Source organism: Patagioenas fasciata, chromosome 7 (genome assembly GCF_037038585.1).
Source record: "Patagioenas fasciata isolate bPatFas1 chromosome 7, bPatFas1.hap1, whole genome shotgun sequence".
Classification (NCBI taxonomy): Eukaryota; Metazoa; Chordata; class Aves; order Columbiformes; family Columbidae; genus Patagioenas; species Patagioenas fasciata.
In genome coordinates, this window is record NC_092526.1 from 10,404,005 (window position 1) to 10,429,846 (window position 25,842).

The 25,842-nt window shown below is 40.5% G+C and overlaps 1 protein-coding gene across 4 annotated transcripts in view; it reads left to right on the forward strand.

Annotated features, from left to right (window-relative positions):
- The window catches only part of CFAP221 (cilia and flagella associated protein 221), a 31,219-nt gene extending 16,423 nt beyond the window's left edge, over positions 1-14,796 (forward strand). For 3 of the 4 annotated variants that reach the window (XM_065841134.2, XM_071810796.1, XM_071810795.1), the window contains exons 15-27: positions 786-876; positions 1,616-1,743; positions 2,164-2,244; positions 3,272-3,379; positions 3,509-3,652; positions 5,121-5,279; positions 5,666-5,760; positions 6,291-6,380; positions 6,583-6,702; positions 7,664-7,693; positions 8,310-10,003; positions 11,565-11,734; positions 13,692-14,796. In XM_065841134.2, the coding sequence (XP_065697206.1) occupies positions 786-876; positions 1,616-1,743; positions 2,164-2,244; positions 3,272-3,379; positions 3,509-3,652; positions 5,121-5,279; positions 5,666-5,760; positions 6,291-6,380; positions 6,583-6,702; positions 7,664-7,693; positions 8,310-8,433 (1,170 nt within the window). In that variant the 3' untranslated portion in view covers positions 8,434-10,003; positions 11,565-11,734; positions 13,692-14,796. The remainder of the gene's footprint in view (positions 1-785; positions 877-1,615; positions 1,744-2,163; positions 2,245-3,271; positions 3,380-3,508; positions 3,653-5,120; positions 5,280-5,665; positions 5,761-6,290; positions 6,381-6,582; positions 6,703-7,663; positions 7,694-8,309; positions 10,004-11,564; positions 11,735-13,691) is intronic. The other variant, XM_071810797.1, reaches the window with a different exon arrangement.
- Positions 14,797-25,842: the final 11,046 nt, after the last annotated feature.

Genomic DNA, 25,842 nt, shown 5'->3' on the forward strand with positions numbered 1-25,842 from the left:
CCTGAGTAACCTAGTCTGATCTCATCGCTGACCTTGCTTGGAGCAGCAGGTTGGACTAGGACCTCCTAAGATCCCTTCCTACCTGGAAGCTATAGACTTATTAGTAAAATCACTGATCTCATTGTGTTTAAATATTATCTTGCATCTCCACTGCTCTTTTCCCAGTAAATCTAAATGTGGCAAGCGATGTGGAAATTTCCTGCTCTCCTGGTATCCAGTTGAATATTCTTCTCTGATCCATTCACAATATTAGGCTTGATACAGAGGTACTGGAATGAAATGCTCTTTCCTGCATTGCATGAACAAGGAGGTGGCTAAATGGCCCCTTCTGATAATAGAACCGAGGGCTCTTCATCGTTACCCTGTGATATAAGGCAGTAGGCAAATTGCACAGTGCAGGTTACTGCTTATTCTCATCATTCACACAGCCACAAGTATTCATATGGCCCTGATCAACCGACTGTTTACCCATTGTTAAATGTGTATATGCCAATAGACACAGCTGAAGGATTAGGAACTAGCCAAAAAAGTCTGATTAACCTGTAAGACTAAATGATGGTTTCAACTGGTTTTGTTGTGTAACGACATTGTAGAGTTGAGATCCATTCTATATCTCTCCTTCCCTATTTTCCATCTCCTGAGCAGAAAACTGTAGTAAAACTTCTGAAATAGAAATGTCTGAGTGAGCTCTGTAGGATAAATACAGTTGTAATGTATGTGTATTTCTGTGGCTGTAAATCTTAGAGTGTTGGGATTAATACTGAACTTTAAAATCATTCTCTCAGATTGTGACTCAGATTCGGCTAAATCGTTTACTGCTTCTGTTCCGTGGCCTAACCAGAGAAGCCAGAGGTTTGGAGGAAGGCTCTGTGTCTGGTAAGGTGAAGAAGAACAAACTGATATTTTGGCCATGAATTATGATAATTAAGGTTGTACTACAGTGTGTCAAGTGCATTACATATAAATGTAAAGACAGAGTCCTTACAACAGGGTCTTCCAGCAAAAAAGAGAAGTGTGACAAGGTAGAATCACAGAACCATATAATAGTTTGGATTGAAAGGGACGCTTAAAGGTCATCTTGTCCAACCCTCCTGCAATGACCAGGGACATCTTTAACTAGATCAGGTTGCTCAGAGCCTGGTCCAGCCTGGCCTTGAATGTTTCCAGGGATGGAGCATCTACCATCTCCCTGGGCAACCTGTTCCAGTGTCTCACCAGCCTCATTGCAAAATATTTCTTCCTTATATCTAGTCTGAATCTTCTCTCTTTCAGTTTAAAAACAGTGCCCCTTGTCCTATCACAACAGACCCAACTAAAATGTAGAAATGGCCTTGCTGAGCAGAATGAGATAGAGGACCGTGCCAGAATGAGTGGACTGTAATGTCCTTTAGAAAAGGGGAAATTAGATCTGTCTGCTAGTCAGAGTATTGTGCCTGCTGTCTTGTAGATGTGGCATTTAATGCCTTTAGGAAATATTACCTTTTTAATATTAAAATTACTAGACACATCCTATCTTAGGAAGATGCTAAATATATTTTGTGTCTTGATTCTATTTTTGAAACAGCACAGTAACATATATTACAAAATTTTAATATTTGCTTTCCATTCGTGACAGACAGCAAGAGTTTCAGCAAAACAGAGAAGAGTGAAGAATGTAAGGGCTTTTCTTCCAACATATCTGAAGACCTTATATTGCCTTTCGAATTCCCCTTTTTCAGTTCCCATGAATTGGACCGTGATTTGGTAGGTATAGTAACTAAAATGGTTGTTGAAGACATTGGTCCCAGGCCCACTACTGCCTTTATTAAAATTTCACAATGTGACTGGTGTTCTGGGGTTCCAACAAATTAATTCAGGACTTCAGATTTCCTAAGGGTGCTGCTGAAAACAGTAAAAAATCTTTGCATTCTCTCAATAGCACTCTAAAATTTTGAGTGATACATTACTGAACAGAGTTAGTTAACATCCATGATTTTGCAGAAAAAAAGAAAAAAAAATAATTGAAATGCCAAAATCCAAGAAAGGACAGGAGAAATATCAAGTTAAATATTTGCAAAATTATTTCCATATGTTTTCAAGTGGCTGTGCTGATGGATTGCTGCCAATACATAACAAAATGCCCACTGTATTCCTGGGTTTTAAATACTGTTTTTTTTATTTCAGGCACCTGATGCTCTTGGCCTAGTTCCTGTTGGATCTGTAGATGTGAAAGTCAGACACATTCTTCCTTTTTATGACTTGAAGGTAAGTCAGTGCAGCTCCCTCAGCTGTATCACTTTTCTCTTTTACCAGTCCAGTTAGATGTTTTCTGCCTGATCAGTGCCTACAGTGTGCAAACCAGCAGAAATGTTGCCTTAATATGGCTGTATGATTAGAATGTTTTTATTAATAACAGATCTCACCTGTTTCCATAAGTAACAAACTTATAGTCAGCAACAGTCCCCTCTCTCCAGACAGAGATGAATCACCTCAGCTGAAGTTATTATATCTCAAACAACAAAAATCCATCTAGGAATGAGGATACTGCAAGCCCTGCACACCACAGTTTTTCCTTTGATTTTAGAGTTTTATAAAAGTAACACTATAAAATGATCCTTCCTTTTAGAAAGTAATGGAAGTTCTTCTGTTTATTTGGCATACAGGTCTGCATGCTTATTCCTTAATTCCTGCATAGGAAATGCAAGTGACTCCTTCTTAAAATACATAATGTTTTTTCAACTTTATGAATGCAGAAACATTTTTTTTCTCCTGACTTCCAAATCCTTTGCTCTTCAATTTTTGAATAGCAAAGATCGATTTCTACACCCCCTAAAAGAAAAATATTTCCTTGAGTTCAAATCAGAGCAGATTTTGGCAAAATGTCCACTTTCTTTTTTTCAGACGGCATAATGAGTCTAGAAGCTTTCTTGTAGCATCTTTTCCCCTTGTTACACATTGGTTCATCTGTCAGTGTTTCATATATTACTTGACACAGCTTTTCTCTACCCCATTAAGTTCAGTATATTTGGTCAAGAAACTGTTAAATCCATGATCTTGCATAGAAAAGCAAGAATGGAAATATTCCTTTATGCACTCATTCAACTTGTCCCGGTGAAGTACGGCTTCTGCAAATTTTGGTCATATGCCATGTTCCAGAATGGTGATCCAAATATCTTTTACCACAGAGATATGATGTGTCTGTGATAAAACTGGAATGTTCCATTCCATCTATGAGTTAATCAAAAGGGATTATCATAATCTCCTATCACTCATCTTTTTTCTTTGCACTTAGGTTCCTCAACATTTCAGCATTATGAAGTATCAGCCATTTTGTACACATTATGCAGCTACAAGTTACAAAACTCGAAAACTTTCCCGACCCCTGAGGGAGGGAGCCCAGGTAATAAGTCATCTCAAATACAAACTTTGCTGAAGTCACTCCCAGCCCTATATTTCTGCAACAAAATGTCTCAGCATTTTATACCAGATTACTGCACTCTGAAAACCTTTGATGTCTGTGTTTTTCAAGGATGAGCTTAACCTGGTGTCCCAGAGGACAGACTTTCACAAACCATCGCCAGAAGAAGCAGCAGAAAAGGATATCAGCCTCTTAAAACTGGTTCCTCCCCAAGCTTTAGTCTACCCTGTAGAGACCAACCCGCTTCGCATTTTTGTAAGTAGAAGCTGACTTCCACAAAGAACCCAGGAGGGGAGGGGAAAAGGTGTTTGTTTCATCAGAAACATGATGTGGAATTTGTGAGCAATTTTCTGACTCAGATTGGCATATAATAGAAAGATCGGTATATAAAACTGTCCAGATTGAGAGTAATCCTTCGAGGTTCAGGCCCTGGTAGGCAGGAGTCCCGGAGCTCATCCCATTGAGAGAGCCTCCACTTCACGTTAAGGCAGAATTTGATGTATGGGAGGGATGACAAGGCAAAGGTGCCAGTGACGGCAGAGAACTGGAAACCCTTCCAGTCTCCCACTCCACAAATGGTCACTGATCCCAAGATTCCCTGGAACACCGTGAGGTCCCTCCCTTCTTCTCCATTTGTTTCCAATTTGGATGTTAGAAGACAAAATATGATCTTGGCATCTCAGTCCTTCCATAGCCTCATGCTCTTGCCCAGGTAGGCAGGACATATGCACACTTTACCTTCTGTTCAGCGAGAGGACTGCAGTTCTGCCTGATCATTAGGTAAACTGAGTAAAGTGAAGTCAGTTTATTTTCTCACTTTGTATCCTGCTGCCCTATAGTTTCCATTAGTTCCCATAGCTTCCCAAAACCACGTTTCCAAATTATTAGGTGCAGAGATTCAAAAAATCATAACCAAGTGCATGGGAGGATATCCTGTTACTAAATTGTCATGTAGATTGTACCACTTTGTGCCAACTGCAGAAGGTATTTCCCATACAGCGCAGCACAGGCTGGGTGTCCCTGAGGAGTCTCTGAGCAGGGAGACACAGCTGTGCAGCTCCATGAAAGGCTGTGCGTGGGCACAGGCAGCGTCTCCAAGGCAGCGTGGCACTGTGCCCGACTTTGGTGGCTCTGTCTTTCAGCATTACTTAGCTGCCGCGGCCCAGAGCCCAGTGTGCTAGTCTGGTGGTCTTGGCATAACGTATATGGCATAGATTTGTCCTCGCTGCATGCGGCCAGGACTCGGGTGGACTTACCGATGAGATCCTCTGTGTGTGTCTTCCTTCTGTCACATCAGTGTGAGAGCCAGGCACAGCCTGATCCCACACTACCCAGCATTAGATTTGATTCAGAAAAAGATGCTAGCACCGTGAAATAGATGATAAAATGCTCATTAGCTTCCAGCACAGTGAGGCCAGTTCCCGCTCTTGGATTTGGAACTGTTCAGAGAATCAACAATGGATTTTGGAGTCTCTTCCAAACTTGGAAATAACACCTAAGTTGCTGTATTTTAGCAGAGAGCATCGATAAGCCAGGGAGGTTTTGGCCCTGTGATGAGGGGAAGAAACAGGAGATGAAGGGTCACACCGAACAGAACAGTCACAGTGAGACAAAGCTGTAAATCTGGGGAGACTACATTAATTGTAAGAACTGAATGTTCATCCATTTAATTCTTTATCGTGCTCAGAATGATTTTTTAAAATAGTATCTTCTTTGTTTTTAGAACCCCACTCCAGGACTAATTCCAGTTTTACGTCCTTTGGCCTATTCTGAAACAAATATTGAATATCATCTTTGTCCTCATCCAAAATATACTTTTACCAAGGAATGCCCCAAAGGATCCAGTATTCCAGTCACACAGAAGAAATTTCTGCATCACAAGGTATGGCCTTTTGGGCTGTATGAGTACCTGGGTATGTTCTTGCTGAGAATTGGCTCCAAGGAATCAAAAAGAAAGATGAAGAGTCATCCTAGATAGAAAACATTTTCAAATATAAATTATGCATGCACCTAAATAGTCAGTACATGGGTAGGAATAACTTGTGCTTGTTAGGATTTAGCCATGTCTCTTATTTATTCCTGAATATTTCTCTGCTCTTTCCTTCTTTTCGCTATTGTATTTTCATTACCTTGCTGTGGAGGAAGCATCTTTTAAATCTGGAGAACTGCAGCTTCCCAGCCAAGAAGTGAGGTGCTCTGTCCTGCAAACCTCCCTCCTCACTGCAATGTGGATTAGAGGTCTGATCACTGTAGCACTTGTCATTTCAGGAAGTGATTTGTGGAGTAATGGAATGGAGAAGATTCTTACCAGTGGTGTATTCCACTTTTTCAAACACTCTGTCACCGACAAGTATAACACCTAGGTAAGAAAGAATTTGAATATACAGTGCTTCTACCCTGCAGCAGTTTCTGCTGTCTGTGACTACATTGACCAATAACTAGTTCCACAGATAAATGTGGGCCTATGGGTGGATTTAATTGCTGCTCAGAAATCCAAAACCAATGGGGAAAACCCCTACCGTCCTCCTTGAAGAGTAGGTTAAGAACAATATCATTAGATGAAACACCTAGGCCTGGGAGGAGAGTCCAGCCTGGATTTCCAATAACACCTCTCCGGAATGCTTTTGGATTCAGTGCTAGAAGACCCTGGGAGGTACAAACTCTGGGTGTCCTGCAAAAGTATGAACCATAATTTAACATGTGGGCACCTGCACCTAGTGGTAGCCAACATCTCACAGGCTCACAGCAGTTTCTGGTGTACTTACATTTTCCAGGAATATTTAAAATATTTAAATATCTTCATTGTAACTACAACCACTGTGAAGCTTCAAAATTAAAGCAATGAGTGCGGTTACTCTCTGCCCATCTTAAACTAATACCATTTCCACTACAGGGATCCTTACAGTTTAGATATGCTTCCAAGAGATGTACCACCAGTGCTGCATGACCTACCTGAGGTAGACAGGGAGAACATAATTGACCAGTAAGTTTCGTCTCTATTTTGTATCCAGTGTGATTGATTATGTCTTAACATCTTATATGGATGTGTCTAAACCTGTCCTAAAAGATCCTCAAAGGTAAAAGCACAAAGTCTGTCTTGCATAAAACATACTTTTGTTTTTGTTGGCTAAAAAATGCTTTTAAAAGGATAGAGCCCAAATGTTCTTTGTCTTACTAATTTTTAGTGAGACAGATGAAACTGAGTTCAAAATGGTTCTTACTCCAGAGATGGTGAGAGCTGAATTTCCACAAATTGGGCAGGCACTCTCAGAAGAAGGCAAGGAGAAATCAGTGAAAGATGGAAGGTAGGTTTAATATGAAATTAAGGGAGAGGAATGGGAAGGAATGTGAAGATAAGCACCGCCTTCAGAATTATGCAGAATTATGCCTTCACAGGGATATTCAGTGTTCTGAAAACCAGTGAATTTTCCTTTTTAGTGACACTTTTGTTAGATATTTATTAATACTGACAGAGGAATGACCCCTTAGAATTTCCCCCTGACATGGTGCTTTTTTCTCAGGCTCTTCCTAGGAGCAGGTTACATTTGCTTCGCTATCTGAGCTTCACACTCTACCAGCAGGCATTGTGGTTTAGGCATACAGCACAGCATGTAAAACAACTTGCATTCATAAACACAGAATTACCTGCTCCCTGAAATGTTTTAAACTGGCCACTGTAAGGGCCAAATTCTGCATTTCGCCTCCAGTGCTGTAAGGCCAGTGTCCTGAGTTTGCAGCTCAGCAGAGAAACCTTGAGGAGGAACCGGATGACAAGGAAAACTCTGAGGGACAAATGGGTCTTTGAAGGGGTTGATGATTACTGCCATGGTTTCAGAGCAGCATTTCAGAACTGCCCAGCAGTTCTGCAGGGCTGGAAGGAGAAATGGATGCACTGTGTGAAACCTTGGGGTATGTGATGTTGCGGGGAGGATGTGAGGAGGCATATGAGCTGGGGGCAGTGGGCTGGAGCAGCAGGTGGTATGGGTAGCGTGATTGCAGAGCAACGCAGGAGAACGTGATGGACATTCAAATCCTGTACAACTGTCAGCCATTAAACTTTAAAACAGTGCTGTGTACTATGAGCTCTCTGACAAAACACTCATTGTTTTATTGTCATTACTACAGCACTGATTGAAAATAGTTTGCTGTAAAATCGCAGGTGTGTTGGACCCAGTGCTGCTTTTTGCATTTTATGACAATCCACTTGTCAGAACACTGACATTTGGGATAGTTTGTTTAACTAAAGACTGACCTTTTTCTCCACAGTGAGACAGTGTTGGATGGTGCTTTTCCTGGGTAAGTAGTTTTATAGCCATAAGGTTCTTTCTTTTTGACGTTTTAGAGGTTTTCTTCAAAAATGAAAATACTTTTCTATATTAAACACCCCTGGGTATTGATATTTACTTGTTGAGAACTTCCCTATTTGATTTGCCTTGTAAAGAGATAAGCAAAAATTTGTTAGCAAACAATGAAGTCCTAATCCTTTATTTTGTCACTGGAAGGTTCATTCTTGTTATTGATGCGGTGGTGTTTCACTAGATGACAGAGAACGCATTGCCCCTCTACTGCAGTTTCAGTATTTTATCGTTAAGGCAAATCAGTTTTTCATGTGGATGCTCTTGTTCTGGCAATTACAGCATGTGTTCCTTCATAGATAAAATGTGAAACTCAGTCTAGTGTGTGTTTACCCATCAGATGGTTAGCTTTCCTAACTGGCCTAGCCAGGAGTGAGTGTTCTTTTCACAGTTTCACCCCCTTCCTACTTCTGCATAAGCAATGGAACACCCTCTGTGTTCATTCTAAAAAAAAAAGAGAAATTATGTGTGAGTGTCTCTTCCTCTGTTTTTGTCAGCATTCCTAAGTAGCTCTCCTGGCTATTATAAACACAAATCATGTTTTAAACTTCTTGCAGAGACCCGCACAAGCATCCAGATGGACATTTTCAACCCCAAAACAACAAGCTCAGAGAGAAGGTTCAAAAACATGTGGAGAAAATGAAGCAGAAAGCACTTAATAAAGCCCTCATTCTGGGATAAGAGTAATTTTACAAAACCCATGGTTTGGTACTGCTTATCCTGTTAATGTGTGAGGCCCTTCTGTGTCCCAGCTACATGTACTTATGTTCAGTAAGGTCAGTAACTTCTTATGCAAAGAAGAGAGAACCACCAGTAGTGCCACCTTTGTCAAGGACTCTGACTGTGACCATTACTCCGAACATGGTAGTTGCTACAATGAGAATCCTCAGCCGTGTACCTGCTCGTTTTGTCCTGGTGTGGTGGATCAGAAATCCACAGTACTACCATGTAAATAGTTTGGTAATTAATTTACAGCCCACTGTTTTCAAATAAAATGTGAAAAGTCCTCATGACCAAATTGTTCTGATTTTGGTTTTTTAGCTATGACCTGTCCTTGAATTTTTGCAGGTAAGTCACTAAATTTCAGACTTGACTGTAAATCATATACTTCAAATTGTTAATGAAAAGGAATAATTGAACACTTAGTGTTCACAAAGATAATGTCCCAGCAGATCTCATTAACCGTTCAGGGGTTTAATTTGATGCACAGCTCTCTTTGCAAAAGGGTGCATGGTTTGGGGCAATGAACTCCGGAGCCTCATGAGAGACCTGTAATGTTCAGGTATATTCCCTAAGAAAGGAGATTTCTCAGCGTATCACTTTTCAGCTGAGATGTCTCCTACTGCCTTGTGGGCAAGCTAGACATCAGACAAAATTGCTTTTATCCATAATGAGTTTATGGTTCATTTTGAAGAGTGGTCCAGGGTATTTGTACTGAAAAGCGCATATCTTCTGTACTAAAAGGCATGGAAAATGCAGCAATACGGGCTGCATTCCTAGGACCCATACTCCTTTACAGATGTACTTAAAACCCCTAAGAAAATAAGTTCATTTTAGAGAGAGGAGGTTGGTGTAGACAAGCTGTAAAAAGCCCAGAGAAACAGAAAGTGGGAAAGCAGAGTGAAGATAAAGCTGCAGAATAGCCTGTATGATGCTAGCTACACACTCTTTGCTCACTTCAAATAAATAAAAAGCTGTTAAGTTTCTGCTAACTGTCTAATGTCAAGGGATTGTTCAGAATGCAGGTCTGGATATCTGCAGAGTTTCTTTGATTATGAACAACGGCTTAAATATGTACACATTGCTTTTTTATTCTGTATGTCCTGAAGAAAGCGGCTGATCTTTTAAGAGGTGTACTAAGACTTGAGCATGTTTGTTATAGTAACATGACCATGACAAAAACATTCTCACAGTTTACAGTGAAAGCATTAACAGTTCTTAATTCACAAAGCATCCGTAATTCTTAGGAACTTATTCATCAGCTAAATTTCAATGTCTAGTAAAGATGAAATACGTGTTCAGAAACAATGGTGATTAACCAAAGTTGATCTCTTCTTCTTTTCAGCTGTAGCCTCTTTCCTCCCTTCTCTTCCACAGAGTTTCCTCATCATCCCAATGGAAATTTGTGATGCTTCTTCATTCTCCAGCAGTAGGCACCAGCCTTCAAAGAAATGAACCTCCTTTCTATTTAAGTGATCCTCCATTCTGTGTTTTAAGATTTTTATGGGCCCAGTTTCAGTGTGCAGAGAAGGTAAGAAAAAGCTATTACCTTACCTTAAATTGTTCCTAAAATCCAAAGGGACAGCTGGTAATGCACAGACCTCTGTGCATTGTCTCCTTCCAGGATACCTCATAGTATGAGGCTGACTCTTTTCAAGGTGATAAACTATCAGAGGCAATGCAGCTGTGTCTAAGAACGTGATATTTGGCTAAATAATTAGAAATCTTAGGTTTTAATATGTGAGGCTACTTAAGTATTCTCCTGGTCAACTACAGAACACTTTCAGAAATGGGGTATAAACTGTAAAAATTATAAACTGCAGTTGGTTATTCACAGTCCTGTGCCTGTTCAGTATTTCATGAAAAGGACTGAAGTATTACAGAAAATAAATAGGAAGGAAAAGGAATGATGTAATGGAAATTGTACTTTTGTTGTAACATTATCCAGTGCACTGGGATATTTCTGACAGTTGTTTTTATCTGGATTATCATTTCTAATGTACTGAAGCAGTGCATAAATTTTGGAGTGCATTTTTATGTATGAAAGACACATATACAGTTGTCTCTAACAGACTGTTAATACCTGTTAATAAATACTTGGATACTTTACAGGGTCTTTTTTAAGGATTCAATAGCAGTTGTGTGAAATGTTGACATTCAACACCAGTGTTATTTAAAATAGCATTAGTGCAAACTTCAGCCTTAAGGCTGTGTTTTTACAAACTGAAGAAAACAGTTTATTAAGGCATCTTTTAATGTGCTTTCTTATGCCTCTACTGAGGATGCAAATCACAGTCTTTTGAAGGAAATGTAGCATTCAGTTCTAGATTAATCTCATGAATGCACAGATTGAGTTCACATACAGATTGAAAACTAAGATCAATTAATATGTTATATAATAGACATATTTCCATACATTTTAATGTTAATTTCTGGATTGCCTTATTTTGGGAATCAAAGGGCTGCATTCTTACTGATGTAAGTAAGAAAGTGTAAATTGATATGCTGAATGTGACAAGTTTATTTCCATTCACTGCAAATAAAATTGCTGCTGCTTCCCTTGTTAGGAAAGGATTAATTGGCTAAATCACAGTGCAGTAGTTTTGCCAATTAAAATATATCTATCTTGCCTGAAAAAGGCTGTCTTATTAGCAAGGTTAATAAACACTGACTTATGCTTGAGCTTTTCTTTTATTACATAAGAAATGAGCATTAACTTCTAAATCAAATAGAAGGTGCATTTCAAGAATTAAGAAAATATTAATGTTTTTATATGGAAATGATCTATGAACTTAAATGCTCAGTAACTGGGTTATTAATCTCACTTACTGTTGCACAATGATAGAAAATCCATCAAGGTCTTTAAAATGTAAATTAATTATACTTTATAAGAAGGCTGGGAGAAAAACAGCAGTGTGTGTCTGATGTAAAGTGGGTGAAATTATATTTTCGGTTCATAACAATAGTTTAATGAACTCCAAAACAAAGAAACCTTGTTGTCTTTGTCTTTGTAATGCGAAGTTCAGTTATTCCAAGCTCCAGTAAAGTTTTTCTTGTGGTCTGGGCATTTATTTGGTCTCTCTCCTGCACAGGTTTTCTTGTGTCTATTAAGAGTTGTGCTCAGACTGCATCCTTTGCCATAAGGAAACACCATGAAGACTTCTCTCCAGCTGCTTAACCATGGAGGATTTTAACTCTTGCTGAGACCTCTCCTTCTGCTTGAGTTTGGTTGGACATAGCCAACAGGGTTAGAATTTATCAGGTGAGATATACCCAAACAGTGTTGTTTCCTTAGAAAGCTGGATAAAGGCAGAGAACAAGGACTTCTCTGTGTACTAATGTGGGTAAATTTCTTTGTAACTGTGAAGTGCTGCTCTGCAATCAGTAGGTGCATAATTCGTATGGTTCCTGCAGAGACACCAAACATCTGAAGGTTTCTATGACCTCTGAAAACCATAACTGACACAGATGTACCTAGGTTTTGCACAAGAGTTATTTTAAGGCAGAATTGGTCTAAAAAACGTTTTCCTCCTCTGTTTTCTGCTTCTCCTGCTGCCAGCCTGTGCACCGAGTACTGGTCCTCTTCTTGGAGCAGTTGCAGCTGGCAGTACACAGTGATAAGACAGCCTTCTCAAAATCTTGTTTTGTTTTTTGGCTGAAATGTAAAAAAGCCTTCAGAGAGGACTTTTAAAGCAGTGAGCAGTGTCTGCAGCTGTTTGGTTTGGTGGTACAGGAATCAGGTAATCCAGCCTGAGCAACCTCTTGGGCCTCCTCCAGCTCTGCCGGCTGCCAGAGGGTGGTCAGCAGTCACTGCTGTGGCATAGGGCCTGGAGAGCCATCAGAGATACAGTGCTACAGTCACGTACGGTTCTTCTCTGGGCCTGTGGTGTGGTGTATTGTCAGTAGCAGGGTCTCAGCGTGTGTTCAGAAGAGACCTCCTGCCATCCCAGGAGTGAGTCCCACTCATACTGCTCCCACAGGCTGAAGGACTTGGTCAAACTGTCCTAGTGATTCTTCATCATTACGGACATCTCCAGTAACACATCATTTCTATGAAGCTGGAATTTGTCATAAGCCTCCCATAAATACTGCTGTACTGAGCAGTATTTGTCCTTCTGTGTCCTCAAAGAAAGTTAAATTCATCAAAACCAAAATGAGTGCAATATCCTGGCAATAACTTCAGGTACAAAAAAGATCCAGAAGTCACGTGATTTGGCCAAAAAAAGCCAGACACATCTGATAGGGCTGTCTTGTGCCACTTAACACCCGCAGAAGCTAATTGGTTGTGAGGGACTTCCCAGGTGATGTCTGTATGACCACAGCAGGGACTTGAAAATTAAATAAAGTGACTCCTGAAAAACTCCAGGTGATTTCAGACACCTGCAGGAAGTATTTTTCCAAAGCACTGGTACATAAAAAAAAATCATCTGATGAGCTGCTCACTTGTGCCAGGCACTGTTTAGTTCCAGTACATTCATGGCCAGAGGTTAAGCTGCATTTAAGTGGCTGAGGGCTCTTCAGGGTGAAGAGCAATAGCATGTCCTTCTGTCTTTAAAGAAATACCATTTTCAGGACCCAGTCCTACTGTTAGTTGAGCACATTTTTAAATAGTTACTTTTTTTCCTGCTGTTAGAAGGCCTTTCTAACTACTTCAATCAGGTTCTCTTGAGTTTTTAATTGCACTAGAGACTGAGTTAACAGCATATTATTTTTAATCAGTTTATTTTATCTGTCTTCAGAATTCTGAACCAAATTATACCTCCATCACCATCTAATTACTGGTTTATAATAATTTCACAGTGTGGAGTCTCCAGTAATCCAATATGTATTGCCTACAAATCAACAATGCCCTTTGTCACCTCAGGGATATTGGTTGTATGTATTGTTGGCTGAGTTTCAGAGCACCAGATGAAGAAACAGAGGCTTATTTCCCTTGAGTTTGGATTTGCATGATTAGTTCTCTGTATGTTTCCCTGAAAATGGACATCAAGTATCAAGAGATAATTTCTTTCAAACAATTCTCTTTTTGCTTCCCTGCCTCTAAAGCACCTTTCTCTGCAGGAAGCATCATGTTTCAACAAACTTAGAACCACAGAATCGTATAATTGTTTAGTTTGGAAAAGACTTTTAATATCATAGAGTTCAACCTAACACTGCCAAGTGCACCACTAAACTATGTCCCTAAGTGCCACATCTACATGTCTTTTAAACACCTCCAGGGATGGTGACTCCACCGCTTCCCCGGGGCAGCCTGTTCCAGTGTTTGACAACCCTTTCAAGTGAAGAAATTGTTGCTGATATCCAGTCTGAACCTTCCACGGTGCAACTTGAGGCCTTTTCCTCTCATCCTATTGCTTGTTACTTGGGAAAAGAGACCGACATCTTCCTTACTACAGCCTCCTCTCAGGTAGTTGTAGAGAGTGAAAATATCTCCCTTCAGCCTCCTTTTCTCCAGACTAAACAACCTCAACCACCACATCACCCACAAGTCCTTCTCTGTTTACAAACTTGGTACTTCTGGTGACACAGCAGGTATAGATGTCCCTGTGCAGTACTGTCAGTGGTCATGGACAGTTATTTTATATAGTGATACAGGAAAGCCAGATACAGCTCAGGATGCTGAGAAGTGGTGTTGATGCACAATGTCCACCACCAGAGCTGGTAGGTGAAAAGCTTCTGCTTCCTCTTGTAGTCAACAGAACAAGGAATCTCAAATTTCTGAAGTTCAGCTCTTCCTGCTAATAACCCTTCCATGTCAATGTCCTGCCATCCACTGCTGGAACACAGCCTCATTTGTAGTAGCTGTTTTGGTAACACTGTGGAACAGCTAAAAAGGAACAAAGCAGCTATGTTTGCTATGACAGTAATGCCCTCCTTGGTCACTTGTTTATCTCTTCTGCAAGCACTTCACCAGCTGCTTGTATGCTTGTAGGTTATATTTATAACAGTGCCAGACACTGTGAGACTCCAGACTGATACTGCTGGTGTCCTAAAACTGGAATTTCTCTCCTGGTATCAACAAAGATGAACCAGCTCCACCTGAAGTCTGGTTTAGGGTCTAGTCCTGTTTGTATAGGAATAATGGAGTCTCCGAAAAATCACCATGTATACCTATAGTTGATTCTTTCTGTCTGTCAGTGTTGTTTGAAATTACTGGCTGTCATCTTTGATGCTTTCTGGTCCAAAGAAGTTGCAATAAGGGAGTAGCAGAACTCAATAAAACATCAGCAGAATACCTGTATAAGAACTGAACTGTAAACAGCAGTGTCTGTGTTAACATTAAAACTACTTTTCTGCCATTTCCTTTGGCGAATCAAGCACTGAGTTGGTCAGAAGAAATTCCTGGTCACATCTGGACCGGGTGTGGTAATTGTGGCTTTGTCTAGCCACTGTTGGATTCATTATCCTCATGTATTATTTAGAAGACTCTGTTTATACCAATAGGCAGATAAAAGGAAAGTTAGTTTTGCAAAAGTGAAATACTGATATTTTCCTTCAGAAGATTTGAGTTTTGGCTCTGTCTGCCTTGGCTGAAAAAAAAAGGCATTTTTGTCACTGGCATCAATGACATTAATATTAGCCCTTTTACATTATGGTGTTTCTTGCTACATTAAACATTTACCATTCACATAATGCTGTTTTTAAGGTGGTAGATTAGAATTTGGTGCCGGAAAGACCACTTCATGCTGCTAGGCTGGGATTACCCAGGAGGGGCTTGACAGCAGCCTGCTTTCCTTGGAAAGCCTTTGCTTTGTTTTGCTGTTAAATGCTGTTAAATGCTCTCTGTTAAATCCTGCGTGTTTATAATGGCATCAGACACTGCTGCGAATCACTGAGGGTGCAGATGGCAAGGAATCCAAGTATCTAACTCTCTTTGAAGCCCCTGGCATCTGAATATCTTCATAGATTTGAGTCAAAGAACTGTGCCAGAATGCAAACAAAGGATCTCTAACCCCAGACATTGCATAGTGGACAGTCTCTGAGACCCCACAGGTTGGTTGTGCCTATTGCTCTGGAGTGTGTTAAACTCCCAAAGGGACAGAGCAACATTACTTATTTATACTAATCACTCCAAAAAAATAAACAAAAAGCTGTGGAAAAATATTGGGGAGGAGGCAATGGAAAAGCACAACTATCCTATTTGCTCTCACAACCCTGTGAACATACCAGATCACAGTGAAAAGCTGCTTTTCAACAAAACGTGGTGACATAACTTTGTAAGTACCCTGAAAGATGTCAAAGTTTCCCACTCTGGGTAGTGATGACATCTCACACAGGAGAAATTAAGCTGTTCATGTACTTTTGGGAAGGAAGTGATGAATTATTACTGTGATTACGGTTATTATTTGAGTATCTAGAACACCTGTTCCAGGAGTTGGAGACTGATACACAATTTAATGTCACTGCTAATGTGGACTTTATGTATTAGATTAAAATAAATATACAAGGTAGGAGGGATAGATACTGGAAGAAAGTGCTTCCAAAAAAGATGAACTGAGAATAGATAAAGTCCATGAGAGTGGCGCAGTTGAAAAATATTTTCCAGAGGGGCCTCTCCATCAAATTGGAACAACCCATGTCTGATAAAATGTTGATACAAAAAATGAAAGGGAGGCATCTGTGATGGAAAGAGGTGCCTGTGATTGATCTCTGGATTTTTTGGCTTTAAGTGAAAGTTACTGGATGAGACTGAACACATTGACCATGCAAGAAGTTGTGATAGTCTCTCTTATCATCAAGACGAGTACACTAGTCTGTCTCTGTTGAAGTATGCAAATGTGAGGAAGTGCTGTTTACAACCTGAGTTCCCTGATAGTAAAGAAATCCAGACATGATGACACAGAGACAAAAATAACGATTTACATCAGCAATTATTTGTTTAACCTGCAGGCAGAACTTAGATCAGTTTGAAGTCATTTATATACAGCTCAGCACTAGAAAGTTTTGCATATGTCCAGACTCTTGTTTTGTTTTGTAATTCCTACATTTGCCCATCTCTTATCTTGTTCCCTTTGAGTATTTGCTGCACTCGCTAGGTATAACAGAAAAAATGTCCATAAACACCCAGGAGAAGTCTTAACATCACAAAGCTTTCCACTGACAGCAATGGAATAACACTTTCTTGGCATCGAGCACTCCTGGAAGGCCTATTTACAGATAATATACCTGAGGCGAATTCTTACACTGCCAACAGTAGGACAATCCTGGAGTTCCATGGAGAAGAACCTGATAACATTTTAATTTTATTATTTAATGTAATGTTGGACCTACTGTGCTTTGTCTTTACCCATGTTAACCAGATCTCAGAAAGCTGCTTGACTCTCCTTCAGCTGGAAAGATTCCTCGTCACTTTTAAGACTTGAACCGCTGAACGCCTTAAGGAGTACTGCCTTTTACAAATATTCCCCATAAGAGTCTTTTTCAAATACATTTTTCCTGTGACTGACATGTAACATGGCAGTTTTGCATTTTCTTATGTTATACTAGACATTGCCAGGGAGATACTTCATTTCTTATAAAAGTCTTTATCTCTTTTCTCTGCGCTTATAGATATGATTATACTTCTCATTTTCGTCAACAAGAAATGCCTGGTTTTCAGACTCATATGCTCAAGATAATCTGTTTCTAATTGATTATTTGGGGACTTAAGTGTTTGTTTGAGGAATTCTTATCATCTGTTATTTGACAACATTGTTGACAGCAGCTCTACACTAAAACACATTGATGATTGTTACTAATGGAAGGACCGATATCGTCACCTTATTCACATCTCCAGTTAAGTTCACATTGCAGAAAACAGACACTAATTTGCGTAAAATCTGCAGCTGTAGACTTCAACAGATGCCTCAATGGCTATTAGCAATTTCACATTGATTTTGATCTGATTTAGATCCTGATTCTGATTTAGACCAACTTTCAATTGCTGAAAGAATTGCTATAGAATCGATTTATTTTCTGTCTAACCCTGTTAGATGCATTCTGTATGGGCAAGATTTCCAGAAAAGGCTGTGATATTTTGTGTGACCAACCTTAGACCCCACAAGAAGGGTATGAACTTACAGACTCCATGTAATTGTAAAGCGTCTCCAACCAGGCACTCAGAATTTCTAGTCAATTTTAGAACTGGCTTGAGTGATTTCATTAAAAGGCAGCAGTTCATATCAGAAAACTACTTGGCAAAAAGCTGTCTCCAAGCTGTGTATCTAATGCATTTGGAAATTTTTTGACTTAATGTACTTTAGTTTGTCTGCAGCTACTTGAGTAATGTAAAAGGGAACAGCTTGTTTCCTTTGGAATGGAGATACTATTTGTGAAATAGCCTTTCAGGAGTGAGTCACTGATGAACGGACGAAGTTCATTTAATATGCTCCCAGGAAAACTGCAAAGATAAAACTGAGTTTTCAGTTTGTCTGAAAGAAAACTGAGTGTTGAGAAAGTCTGGCAGCATTAAGTAAGGGATCTTCAGCTGCCACATGACATGAACTCTTTCCTTTTGTTCTGATTTTGGTGGCACTCACACCAAAACATGGTATCTGGATTGCCAAAGGTTTAGCATCTCAAACTGCTGAGCTAAACTCAGTTCTTGCTAGAAACAAGTACAGTATGAAGTATTTGATCCAGTCACATGTAATTAACTCTGAGGCAGAGCTGTCTCCATGGTAGCAGGGGACCTGGCAGCAGAGAGTGCACAGATTGCAGATCCAGCGAGTGGGACATCAGGTGCCCACCCAGAACGCTTTTCCTGAGCATCCCCAGGCTCGGGTCTGGCTGTGAGTCTGAGATGGAGCCACACACCAGTTCTGCTTGTGTACATCAGACGTGCCTCTGGACTGTGTGCACAGGCACAGAAAGCACCTCCTGGGATGCATCTTCACCCCCGCCAGCTCACACCACAAGCCCTGTGTGCCCATGTTGGGCCCAGTTCAGCCCTGGAATTCATTTCCACTGAAGTCAGTTGGTTGTTGCCTGATCACCTGGAAGTCCTGTTGGGATTTGCTGACTTCAATTAATAATTGTCATGACAGGTTTGTTTTAATGATAGTCAAGTTCAGAGGCTTCATCTAGGACCCTTCTTATTACACATGGACCTTTATTAGACCCTTCTTATTAAAGCTTTCATTTCATAGATTGTACATCCAAAGTCATGAAACTATTAATTCAGAAAAAAGACCATCTCTTATTTCTCAATAGTTGAGTCCTGATTGATTCATGACAGGTTGCATTCAGCATAACATAAATATTTTATCTTTCCTTCTGGGCCTTTTCAGCACATTCTGCCAGATTCAGGCCTGCCCTCCAGTGGATGTATTGTCTGCACTTTGATCTGACTTAAATTTTCTATAAGAAAAAGCATTACTGGTATCTCAGTTGTTGTGCCAAAAAAGGGACTATAGAGAACAACGCCAGCTGCCAGCCACAAAACTGAGGATACCAGGATCAAGAGATGCAAAGTCCTTTCCCCCATGGTTCCTCTGGAACACAGTGTACTATAACACAGAGACACAAATTCTTATTTGCTGGGCAGCGGGTAGTTTATTTCTTATTGTTTTTTTCCCAGTCTCAAGCCCTTTCGAGTGTACTAAAACATACAATAGGATAGTACTGTACAAAAAGTAAAGAATACAAAAATTAGTGTAGTCCTTCTGCTAATAACATGCCCTGTCTGGATTAAGGAAACTGTCTCGGTTTGTGACAGTGTCTGTCCTTCCCCGCTTGTGGGAAATTACGGACACTTGTGCCTTCTTTCTGCGGGGGGAGAATTTAATCTCTCATTCACAAATTCTTCCTCAGGAAAAAAGATAGTTCTTTTCCTTAAATTTCCCGTGTATTAAATTTGACCTAGTAAAAGATGATTGTAAGTGAAGGTAGTGAGCCTCAAGTTTTAGAAGTTGAGTGGCAGAAGCTAGCTCATTTTCCAGACAAATTGTTTTTCTAGTGCAAGTACACAGTGAAAACGTAAGAATTTGATGTCTAGAGCTCCAAGTGGTCACACAGAAATGCTGCTTCCTAAAAACCTGTTTGTTAGCATTTAATATGCAAGAATTGAATTTACCCTGAGAATAAACGGTGTTTGCCATTTGAAAAGAAACTCATGAAAGAGCAAGGTTATATCAACTGCTACCTTTTTCCTAAAGAAAATATGATTTTCATTTGGAGATTGTATGTTTGGGTGCTTTTTAAACCTTAGACGTCTAATCACGAGAGCAGTAAACAATGACTGTAGTTAGCACAAGCCCAGATGTAGCAATGGCTTCACTGATTCAATAACAGTATCTCTCCTGCTTTCTGAATAAGACTGAGACCAGGAGTACACTGCAAACAGTGGGTTGGTAACCAGAGATAAGCTGGGATTGCTCATTGTATTACGGAGCCAGTTGTTTAATTTCTCTACCCCAGTTTCCACTCTTGGAAATGGGCTTTGATAGCACTAGTGTTCTGTGTGTTGACTGCAGGTCAGACAATCAGCTGCTCTGTATTGATTTGGCTCCACTAAATGTAATGGAGCCAAAATAGTTTGCAACAGCCAATGATGTGTTTCTTATCACTTATTGTGATATTCCTTGGTGTTAAGCATTTGCTTACTTTTCTCTACACTTCTCTTTTATCTGTAATCAAGGACATCTACCTTTGAGGACTGATCTCAATATACAAAAGTAAAGTATGAAAGACTTGGAAAATCTGTGCTATTATACTGCTGTCAGAGACTGACCTGAGCAACATGCTCAGCATCAGGTGGGATGCAGATGTAGTGCTGTAGATGGTGTCTCTGCTCTTGTCACCAATAAAATATCTGTGTAAATCTTAGCTGGATTCAGCACTGCTAACACTTAAACAGATGCCAGGATCTCAGTCCTGGCCAGCAGAGGCCAGTAGGAGATTATAGGAAGAGATGTTGTACAAGGCTGGAGGCCGCCTTCAGCATGCTCACTGCTGGAGAAATAGCATCTGGGCTGTGGATTAGGATTTTTACTAAAAAGAAGGTATCTTCTGAGAATTTTCAAACTTTCCAAGATTTTAAAAATAATCTTGGGATGAATATGGCTTTTGCTGCTGGTGTGCACTCTGAGTGGTCTGGTACTCGCCAGCAATGAGCTGGAGCAGGTGCAGAAGGAAAACTCTTTATAAAAAGAGATCCAGGATATGATTCTATTTGCACACAGTGCTAGGGAGGACTTAGTATCCACACTGTGCAGTCTGGTACAGTTAGCCAAAGACAGACTGTTGGCATGCTTGTGTCAGGGTTTAATGGTCAAGCTGAGATGTCACCCGTCATATCTTTTGGATGGACAGCAGTAAAAGCTCCGGTGCCTGTGGGGCCCAGCTGCGTGTGTCACAGGGATGCAGTGAAGTGGCTGAAGTGTGCTTTGAATCTTCTGAGTTTAGTAAACTTTAGTAAACTGAGGATGAATTGTTTGAACTGGGGGAAGACATGATGGTACGAGGTGGGTTTTATAAAACCTAGAAAGACTGAGAAAAACTTGAGGAAAGAAGGGGATTTTGTGTTTCTAAGCAGCAGTGTTAGCTTACTCCGAAGTTTTCTTCTTTCCCCAGTTCAAACAATTCATCCTTCTGTGAGTAAACTCATTCAGTTCTAGGGTACACATCGTGAAGGGAGAAGCATTGGGTAAAAGAAGCCAAGTTGGCTTAGTAACCTACTTCCACAGTACTGTGCAATTCCTTTAAATCTCGAGTGTGTTTGTGTGCTGCAGCTGCTCGTGACAAGCTAAGAAAAGTCATTTGAAAATTCACCCAGTGCATGTCTTCAAGTGCAAAACTCTTGACACAGAGCAGTTCTGCCTGCTCAAAGAGGTTTCAGGACACTATTGGATTCAGAACCGCTTCTGCTGTGAACAGGCTTTTCACTCACCTTCCTGGAGCTTTGAAGGCAGCGCTTGCCCAAATTCAGGTCTTCATTTTACAGCATCAGCTCTTTGCTGAAAGCACACCCTGAAAAAAGGTGGTAGGAACTCTAGAGAGAGCTCTTCAGTCAGGCTGTCTACATTTTCCTTTCTCAAAGAAAAGTCTCAGCACACTAAGGAGAAACTCAGCAGGAGGTGGGAGGCACAGCTCGCAGAGAGGCAAGATGCTGTCATTGCTCCTTGGCAATAACTTGGCTCAACAAAAGTGGCTTCTAACTGACTGAATTCCCAGCCCTGTGCCAGCCTGGCTGTGCCATTGCAAACTGTGCCTGTGCCATCTTTGGCAGCCCATGCTCCAAGCAGGAGACGGCAGGCAGGTGTTCCTGTGTCAGGATCCATTACAATGAGGAGATGTCTGAGCAGGCAAAAATGCAAACAGCATTCCTCACAGTTTCACGTGTGTTACTGCTGTTGTTACTGTGAAGGTCTGAATCTGATCTGTGTCCCATGCTGTGTCAAATACAGACCACAGACATGAAGAGTGCACAGGGAAATCTGCACTTCAAATGGACTTTAATAAAGGTGAAGTTATAACTGAGCCCTGCAGCAGAAAGAAAGGAACAGAAAGTCAGTTTTCATCTCCATCCTTCTGGGGAGAGAAAGTGTAGCAGATAATATATCCATTACTTTTTCAAAGCCTGGGTGTAAAGACACTAGCTTCATAAGGATGGTGTTATTAGGTAAAACAGGTACAATTTATCAAGAAATCCCTTTGCTTTGTGACACTTCAAATGGGAAGTGTCAGGTGAACAAGATGCATGTAGCCATCCAAGAAACTTAACCAGGAAAGTTTCTCCTTTGTGGTTTCACAGTTGATAGGGAGGTGTCAGCTGGGACAGCAGTTCTGTAGTTCATCAGTTATCTTCCTCCACTGCTTGACACTTTTAATGTGTTTCACAAAGGCTGAACACTCAAGTTCCTTAAAGAAGAGGTTTCTGTGAGCTCGGTCAAGTCCTTTAAGCACTAAAAATACAGCAAGATGTAAATTGTACAGATTACAGACTAAGCTATAAATTATTAATAAGCTTTTTCTGAAACTTCATCATGCACTTGAAAGGCAATTTTTACAGTATAATATGTGTCAGCAGCCTGTACTAGCATGCTCTTTCACTCAGCACAGTATAAAAGGATTTAAAAAGATATAGAGACCATTTTTTCCTAGGGTTTTCTTGCTTGTCTTTCAGTAACTGACATATCATAATCTATAAAATATTTCATCCTCCAAGAAATGTGTTATGCTATTTTTAGACTGAAGACATTATATCTTGTTCTCACAGGTCCTGTTGCAGACACAATTCTTCAAACAGAAAAATGGGGTAAATTCATGTTATAACAATGACAAAATTTAAAACAAACTGATTTAACAGGCTGTGCTTCTTAGCTTAAAATGTGTAGTACAATAATAGAAGTTGTACTCAGCATAGACGTTTTAAAATAAACTGAAGTTCCCCCGTGCATTGCAGTTCCCTGCTGATTCTGTTATATGTCAAATACAGTCTAATTTCAGCAAGATTTGACTTTTCAGTTGAGAAATTGTTTTTCCTCAATCCAGATTATAAATTACCTAATAAATATGATTTGCATACTATTAATAACACTGATGACAGGATGCAGAACCTCCTTGAGACAGCATCCAGGGATCTGTCCTAGGCAGACAGGTCTTAACTACTCTCAGATAAGCTCTGCTCTAGCTCTGTTTTCCATAGCCTGCCTTCCTGAAGTAAAAGCTGTTGTGTTCAGCAGGTGGCACCAGCTGCTCATGGGTCAGTGACGTGACACAAAGGTGCGCTGATGTGTCTTGTGAGAAAATCTGAGTTGTCCCCAGAGCCAGGAAAGTGAGAGCTTCAATACACAGGCCATCTCCGAAAGCACTGGAAAATGCTGTCCTCACCACAAGGGAAGTTTATTTTTTTCTCTCATAGATTGCGCCTTGTATTGTTGCACTTTCTCTCGTCTCATCTGTGCAGTTACATAATTTGCGTGTACAAGACACAGCTTTTCTCAGCGCTCTGCTATCCCAGATGTCCACTGCGACTCGCCGTGTCAGAGCAGCATGGGATTTGCTGGCAGGAAGGGCAAGGCTGGGCAAGGGCCACACCACCCTATTACCCACTCTGGTGGATACTCTGCATCCTCCTGCACTGCCCTCGCATTAATGGCCCCTCTGTAGAAAGAACAAGTGGATGTATGAAATAAATTGCTGTTGCTAGGTTTGTTATATTGCCAAAAGTACCAGCTGTTCAGTGCCTCTACTGCCCATGAAAAGCAGTGAGAAGCCATGAACAAGGCAGACACAAGCCAGGGTATGAGGGAGTGAGCACAGCAAAGCAGAGCCTTTAAAAGCAAGGGTCCTGTACTCCCAGCCTGGCTTTGCACATATTCCCAGCTAAAGCCCTGGTCATGCTTTCCAGCTAAAGCCTTTGCCTTGCAGTCTTCCACATGGGATTATTTTCCTCATGAGAAGAAGTTTCATTAGCTTTACCAGTCCAGACCAGGTTTATAGATAATACCAGTTAGTCCTAGGTGAGGCATGGTTTAGCCAGTCAATATCTCACAGCTAGGCTTGAGGTTGGTATTGTTTTATGCCAATGGAATGATTCCCAAAACAGGACATACAGAATTCTGTTCATGGCCAAATTACACATCTCCAGCCCGAATAATATACCCAGCTGAACAATGTAACGTGGACTCATTTTAGCTGCCCAGCTCATATTTAATTCCAGGACAGAACCAGACAGAATGGAAGAGCCACAGCTTTCCCTGAGGAAAGGCACTCGAGGCTTGGTGGGAGTGTTTGCTTGAGAGTAGAGAGTAGGAGCAGATACAAGGGGTTGGTTTGCTCTATGAGAAGTACAGTCTGGATATGGCTTTCCTTGGCAGGGTGAACAGTGCATGGATGAAGAGTATGAACCCTAAGGAAACTAAACAATAATTCCTTGTCAAGTGACAAAGAGTGCCAAAAGGGGCATCTGCTTTAATCAGGTCTTGGTACAGAAGTCATTCTGTTAACACGAGGAATAAGATTTTATCCTTACATAAGTGTTTTCTATTCTGTGGATGCACAGAGGAAAAACATATTGCACCTCTAGTATTTACTAGCATCGATGGGGGAATTTCACACTGATCACAAACCCTGAAGCCACAAGAAAGTTAGAAAGTCATCTTCAGATATCACATTGGTATGCACTTGAATGGATATTTCAGATTAATTCGTTTGCACGTTCTCTATAGTTAAAAGAAAAAGCGTTGGCAGTGATTTTTCCTAACTCCCTACCTTTAAAGTGAGTTGCCTTAGTTACCATGGCCGGCTTGAGAGACAGCAAATTTGGTACTAATACATTTTCAGAGCCCTGCAGTTTCTGTAAAATCTCTATGTCAATCAGCTACAACATATGCTTTTGTCATAGTGTTAAGCTACACTGGTGAAGTCCAGTCAAGTTAAATCAGAGGTGCAGGTTGTCACAAGGCAGAACAATAGCCTTGGGGTCATTACCTTAGTGACTGTCTCGTGTATATTGGCAAAAACAGGTTGTGGAATTTCCCTGTAATTGGAAATAAGATGGGTAACTACAATCTGTCATAAACAGAATTAGCAGGGGTCTCAAAAGCTATTGATTGATTTTGTTCTCATGAGCACAGTTCTTGGTTTGAGAACAGCTCTCTGTGTAACCTGTTGCAACAGGAGTAATTTTTCACCTCTACTCCTTGTTTTCTTTTGTTCAACTTTTAAAATTTTAGGTGGTATGAAGTTAAGTTTAGAGAAATTGTATATTATTCCTGTAATTGCTTAAAATTCCTAGAACCTCTTTAGATGTGTAAAGGAATTGTCTCTTCACAAGGTAAGGAGTTGGTAGCAAAGGAACAAGCTGTGCTCAAGAGGGTGGATGTTTCTGAGCTCAGTGTCCTGGGGGACAGTGCACAACGGGACATGGAGTTCTGCTTTAGTGGAAGCATCTCCTTCACTAAACAGCAGCTATGGGCTGTGCTGCAGGACTGAAAGATAATTTGGACAGAGGGAGCTCTCCTACCGCCCTTTAACCTGAACCTAGATTTTTGTGATCAGCTGAGTGAAGAATAAGAAAAAAAATTAATAAATTGTAGTTTATTTATGAAATGGGCCAGTATGTATTGCACTGCAGCCCCACTGTTTTTCCTAATCAATATTGATGTTTCTAAACTGCATAGCTGCCTGATTTTGAGCTAAATATCTCAAACGCTGTACTAATAGTAATTTGAAGGAGCAAAACACTGGATCTACCTTTTATTATGTAATAGGTTCTCCTGGTAGGAAAAGCGACATTCCAAGTCTTCAAAGCACTAGCAGAGCCCACCTTTTTTTTTTTTTTTTTTTTTTTCCCCAGAAGCTTCTGCTTTTCTAAAAGCTCAGACTTTGAGGCTGAGATTATCCACATGAAGTTTCACCCCATGGCTGAAATGTCCTACTGAAAAT